The sequence below is a fragment of the Otolemur garnettii genome, unplaced genomic scaffold (assembly GCF_000181295.1).
Source record: "Otolemur garnettii isolate 467f Iridium unplaced genomic scaffold, OtoGar3 scaffold00010, whole genome shotgun sequence".
NCBI classification, from domain to species: Eukaryota; Metazoa; Chordata; class Mammalia; order Primates; family Galagidae; genus Otolemur; species Otolemur garnettii.
The window spans coordinates 28,674,801-28,681,372 of NW_003852405.1; the positions used below are offsets into that span (position 1 = coordinate 28,674,801).

Sequence of the window (6,572 nt, forward strand, 5' to 3'; positions counted from 1 at the left end):
GGCGGAAAATTCTACCGCAACACCTCCAAGAGGCGGCGATGGTAAGAAACTACTCTTTCTTCACGTTTTCTACAACTCTTCCTCAACCACAGCCGCATCGCCAGTATCACTCATCACCCCGAAGGAACAATTACCTCGCCTCACCCCTAGAGCGTGCGGAGAGGAGGCGCCAAAAACTAGCCCCATTCTCGCGAAATCTTAAACCCAATTATCGCGACATCTTTCTGCCTCTCCTTGTTTCTCCTCCCTACGCCCCTCCCCCGCCCCGCAAACCGGCGCGTTGCCTCCGAAACATCGCGAGATCTCGTTTTCAGTCCCCGCCCCTTTACGGCACGATGGTCGCGCAAGAATGTGATAGAGGCTCGACGGCCGCCATTTTCTTTCTTTCTTAGCTGTTAGCTGAGAGCAGGTCTCTGATAAAGCGGCAGCGGCTACTGTAGTGTAGCCATGGCGGATTATTCAACGGTGCCTCCACCCTCTTCTGGCTCAGCTGGTGGTGGTGGTGGCGGCGGCGGTGGCGGAGGAGTGAACGATGCTTTCAAAGATGCACTGCAGAGAGCCCGGCAGGTAAGTCTGGACCGCGCGGCGGGATCCCGAAAGCTTGCGGTAATTGGCCGCTGGCCGAGTAGGCCGCTACCCCTTCGCGCGTGAGGAAGAGGTCCTTCCGGACTGAGATAGGCTCCGGGAGCCCCACGTTGGCAGTACGGGTTGGAGGCCAGAACTCGGCTTTGTGTTGTTGGAGTCTAAGCTGCTTAGAGCCCCAACGCGTGCTACGCAAAGATGGCTTTAAGTCTTTCTCCCACTTCTGTGGCACTCGCGTTTCTCCAAGAAGTTAGTTTAGTCTCCCGTTTTTCTCAGAAGGAATATTCTACGCGTAAAGCGTGCGTAGTTTTACTCAAAACCATGGAAGATTCTGGTAAAGAGTTTAGGGAAGGAGTAGGGTCTGCTGGAGCCATAGTAAGGGAAGGGATTTGACATTAAGGCCGGCTTTACGGCTTCCATCTCTCTTGCGTTCTGCCTGGCAACTAAAGCAGCTTTCGGTGTCATTCACCTTCACACCTCTGCTAGGAAAAGCCTTCAGCGAGCACCCTTTCTCTGGGCGGGATTTAGGTGTCAGTGTGTTAAGAGTCCTCCCTCTTACTTCTCAAAATGGCCTCAGGCCCATACCCGAGATTTCTGTTTGAATCTGCCTCTCTGTTCTGAGTCGTAAACTGACCAGACCTCTTTGTGTTACGTAGGTGCGTACATTTGTCCCGAAGGCACGTCTTTCCTAGACAAAAGTTGTTTAAAAGAAAAACAGTAGATGTGGTGCAGGAGAACTAAAGATTTCTTCTAACATTTGTAAAAATATGTATGATGATAGAGACTTGTATGTAAGCAGAAGTAAGAATCTTACTCTAGTATGACACTAATGCTTGTGCTAGGGGCTACGCATTTCAGACGAGTTAACCAAATGGTTATTAGAAACCTGTTTTGTGATATGTTTTGATTGCAATAGAAGTTCACTTTTAAGTTTTAATCCTCCAGTACGCTTAAAGGATCATTAAGTCACAATCAGAATTCATAAAATCTTTTAGTAATGTAAATATGTATCTGCACTTGCTTGTAACCGGAAATATTAGGGGTAGTCAACAAAAGGTCATTATTAATACTAGTTCTGTTGTTTTTTTCCTGTAATTTAAAAAATTCTGAATATGTTTAAAAGCGATCAAAACATATGTACCTGTGACAGAAACTCTTAGATTGTATTAGAAGACTTACCTGAACTATTTTATTCAACCAGGACTTTGAACTAATTTGAGTAACATGCAGTGGGTAGATACTGAAGATTATTTCAAACGTGTGAATTGGCTTCCTTCTTTCTAGGAAGCTGTGATACGCCAATGCCAAATGAACAGGATTATCTGATTAATACTTCAAGTAGTGAGAGGAGAGAGACAAAATATGGCCAGTTAATTCATAGGCTTGTTCTGGAAAGAGTTTCTAGTTGTCTGTGAGTCAGGCATTTGTTCAGAACACCAAGGAGGGATGCCTGACTGCCTGAGTAAAGGGGTAATACTGAACAAGGCATTAACAGAGTATTAGGCCTGTAGGGGAAAGAAGCAGTTGGTGCAGAGGTGAGGGGATTTTTGGAAAGACAACCCCAAAAGTGAAGTCAGTTGAAGACAGTATTGGGTGGAGTAGAGGGGGGTGGGAAAAAATGAGAAAATGCACAAATGGATTCAAATAAAGACCTTGGGTTACTACATTGGACTAAGCCAGAATTTCCTGCTGTAGAATTTTTTGAATAGAGAAATTGTCCTCAAAATGTGGAATTAGTTATATGCCAGTAAGTCATCTGTACTGATGTCTTTGCTGTAATGATTTGATTAACCTTTACAGAACTGATCTTAAATCTGAGATTACCTAGTTCAGCTTTTGAGTGAAATTGCCCATTTCAGAATGCCTGTAAATATCAGTTGTGGCTGCTTGTCTGATTATGTAAGATGTGCAGTATACTTAAGAGTACTTGCACTTACTAAAGAAACAAGTTAGTTACATATCTGAACTACTTTTTCCTTGTCTGTTTAAAAGAGGATATTGAATTTACAAAATCCCTACCTAACCTTATGTTTCTTTTCTTTGTCTAGAGTACTATGCTATGAAGAGGTATAAGAACAGCTTCTTGCTCTCAAGGAGCTTCAAGAGCTGTACCAATGGGGATGCTGTTGGTATTTTTAGCTGGACAGTTCCTTATTATCCAGGAAAGCAGGGCAAGTTGTTATGATCCATGGCCCTACCTGCTAAATGCCAGTAGCGTTTACTCTTGCTGGTTGTTGCCATCTGATAATTTAAACCCAAATTTTGGTCTTTTTTTTTTTTTTTTTTTTTTTTTTTCTGTAGAGAATCTTGGTAGTTTATTTTCATGTGAAATTTCCAGATGTTTATAAGACTCTGAGCTGTATCTAGCACAGGGGCAACCAGATTGCTTCTCTTCGGATTGCCCACTTGTGTACATAAGAAATTTATTTTTGTATGTAAAAAAAAATTTATTTTTATGTATTTTAAGCTGTAACTCCAGAGAATGAGATTGGGATTTTTTTAAATTTAGTATTTGGCAGTCATACGATAAGTTTTGTCTCTAGAACATTGGGAAATAAATATAATTACTCCATTTTTTGTTGTTTAGATTACACGAAGGTAGAAGTGAGTCAGAGCCTGTGACTAGACTAGGTAGATTACAAACTAAGCAAGACTGTACCCTAACTATGAAATTAGTTACTAAGAACTCAATTATTCTTGAAATATCTTCTCTGATAATTTTAAGAGTGATTGAAGCTGGATTATGTTGTTTGGATGAAATGAAAATATAAAATAGAGGTGTTCACCTTTTACTACCATCAGTCTCTTCAGTGAAAACTAGCATTTAAGTATGACTTAAAAAAAAAAACAATTTATGACAGCATAGCTTGGCTTGATATGATAAGCAGATGGTGGTGTCTATACTTGCTGGACATTGATATTTCTGGTGTATAAGAACTAAGTTCATCAGGACTTTCCCCATAGAAGGAACTTAATATTTATTGGTTTGAATCAATAAATATGTTTAACAAGTTAAAGTACATTGATTCCTTCCTGTCTTTGGGTTCTGTTTCCATAGATTCAACCAATCACAGATTGAAAATATTTGGGGGGGGAAATGCAAAAAAACCTTAAAAATATAGTATCGCAGCTATTTACATAGCATTTATGTCAGATAAGGTATTTGTTTGTTGAGGCAGAGTCCCACCCTATGCCCTGAGCAGAGTCCAATGACTTCATAACTTACTGGGCATCCCCCTCCGTAGACCTGGGATTACAGGTACTCCCTGTGGCACCCAGCTGGGTTTTTCGTTTTAGGAGGCAGGGTCTCACTCAATCAAGTCTCAACCCCCTGAGCTCAAGCTGTTCTCCTTCCTCAGCTTCCCACAGTGCTGGGATTATAGGCATGACCCACCGCCGCCCAGCTCAGATCAGGTATTATAGGTAACCTAGAGATGACTTAAAGCATACTGGAGGATACACATAGTCATATGTAAATACTACACCCTTTTATGTAAAGAATTTGGACATTTGCAGATTTTGGGATCCTTATAGGTCCTCGAACCAATCCCCCAAGATGCCAAGGGACCAATTGTGGTTAGTCATTCCACCTGACTTTTTTTTTTCTTTAAGCTGAATTAGTCATTCCACCTGACTTTTTTTTTTTAAGCTGATTTTCAGAAGATCAGCTGTAAACTAGTTCCACCTTATCCAAAGGTAAGGTTTTTTGTGTTTTGTTTTTTTTTTTTTTTGAGACAGAGTCTCACTATGTCGCCCTTGGTAGAGTGACATGGTGTCACAGCAACCTCAAACTATTGGGCTTAAGCGTTCTCTTGCCTCAGCCTTCAAAGTAGCTGGGACTACAGGTGCCTGCCACAATGCTGGGCTATTTTTAGAGATGGGTCTTGTTCTGTGCTTAGGCTGATCTCAAACTTGTGAGCTCAGGTGATCTACCCACCTTGGCCTCCCAGAGTGCTGGAATTACAGACATGAGCCATCACAACTAGCCTGAAGTGGAATCCCTTCTAAGACCCTCACCTGAAACCACATATACAGTAAAACCTCCATAGTTGACCACCTCCATAAGTTGACCTAATTTTCATAGGCAGACATGTACCACATGTACCTATCAAGGCCTTGTTCTTTATGTTGACCAGTTTGTTACTTTCCCTTGGATGGTCAACTTACAGAGGTTCTACTGTAATACTAAACATTCCTGATACTATGTTTTTCACTGTACATACATAACTATGATTAAATTAGGCACAACATTAACTGAAACATGACAGTAATATATTACTGTTCATTACAATAATGAAAGTTAACGTGAAGGTGTGCAGTATTGCTTGCTGTGAATATTTACTTGTGCTGTGCTATGGGTAAAAAAGCCTATTGTTTCTCTTAGTTTCTTTTCAACTCCAAAAGTTTTGGATTCTAGGTGCAATCAATGAAAAAGATAAAAACTGCTAAAACAGTGAAAGAAAAAAATAACAATAGAACCTCTAAGTTGACCACCCAAGGAACTGTAACAAACTGGTCAACTGGCATGGCTCCTGTGGCTCAACCGGCTAAGGTGCCAGCCGCATAACACCTGACTGAGCTGGTGAGTTTGAATCCGGCCTGGGCCCCCCAAACAACAGTGATGACTGGAACCAAAAAATACCTGGGCATTGTGGGGGCGCCTGTAGTCCCAGCTACTTGGGAGGTGGAGGCAGGAGACTCACTTGAGCCCAGGAGTTGGAGGTTGCTGTGAGCTGTAATGCCACAGCACTCTACCCAAGGCAACAGCTTGAGGCTCTTGTCTCCAAAAAAAAAAAAAAGTCAACAAACAGAAGTAGACCTATGGTACTGATAGGTATATGTGCATATCTGGTCTATAGAAATTAGGTCAACTTGAGATGGTCAACTGGAGGTTACACTGTACTCATTCAAGAGAAAAGAACAAGGTCCAGATGGAAAGCTTGAATTGTTTTCATGAATTGAAATCAGAGAAGTTACCCACCCTTAATATATGTCTAATAAGATTGGGATATAGTAGTTGGAGTTTGTTTTTTAGAAATTAGTGTTTTTCTTAGACTCATTCTCCTTGTAGTCACCTGGGAAGTGTATTTTTTTTTTTTATCTTGGGAAATTGATTATCAAATCTATTGGGGTCTCATTATGTTTCCCTGGCTGGACTGGCATTCCAGAGCTCCATCTGCCCCTCCAGCACTGGCCTCTAGAACAGCTGGGACTACAGGCATATGCAGCGGCTTTGTTAGTATAAAAACTCTACTCTCATGTCTTTGTATCAATTCTAAATTTTTGAGATGTAACTTAGTTCTTTTGCTTGAACTAAGTATCAACTTTCATCTATATTTGGATAGTTTTTGACTAGTTAATAAAGAAGTATAAATAAGTATCTTTTTCTCTGTGTAGAAGTTTCTGGAGATAAAAAAGTGCTGCTTTGCAGCTCCTAGAACATTTATAAAAACTAACTGCAGAAGTATTCATGGTTAAATGGTACTAGGAGTACCATTTTCTATGGCCTAAAATACTTTCTAATACCATTGCCTATCAATTTAGGGTAGTGTATATATTAAATTCTTCAGGAACAGTTTAAATGCTAAGTGCTTTCAGACCTAAAGATGGAAAAGCAGTATTTTCAGGTGTGATTGTAAAAACTTCAGAGACGTAAAATTTAAATTAGACATGCAAAGACAAAACACAGGCTTGTAATTGAGAAAGCAAAAGATGGTTGAAGAAGATTAGGTTGACCAGAGCTATTAGAGAATTAGGATAATCAAGTTTTGTACCTTTTTTTAATCAGGGTTTTTATTGTTTGTTTGTTTTTTGTAGAGGGTGAGATAGTCTCACTGTGTGGTCCTCGATAGAGTGCTGTGGTGTCACAGCTCACAGCAACCTCAAACTCTTGGGCTTAAGCGAGTCTTTTGGCTCAGCCTCCCAGGTAGCTGGGACTATAGGTATCCTGCTACAATGCCCAGCTATTTTTTTGTTGTTGTAGTTTGTCC

General features: G+C 40.8%; 1 protein-coding gene across 4 annotated transcripts in view; it reads left to right on the forward strand.

Annotated features, from left to right (window-relative positions):
- Positions 1–271: 271 nt before the first annotated feature.
- Positions 272–6,572, forward strand: part of FUBP1 (far upstream element binding protein 1) — a 40,999-nt gene continuing 34,698 nt past the window's right edge. For 2 of the 4 annotated variants that reach the window (XM_023509939.1, XM_012801715.2), the window contains exon 1: positions 294–567. In XM_023509939.1, coding sequence (XP_023365707.1) covers positions 448–567 — 120 coding nt within the window. In that variant the 5' untranslated portion in view covers positions 294–447. Of the gene's footprint in view, positions 568–6,572 lie in introns of all 4 variants that reach the window. The other 2 variants (XM_003784211.3, XM_012801716.2) reach the window with 2 other exon arrangements.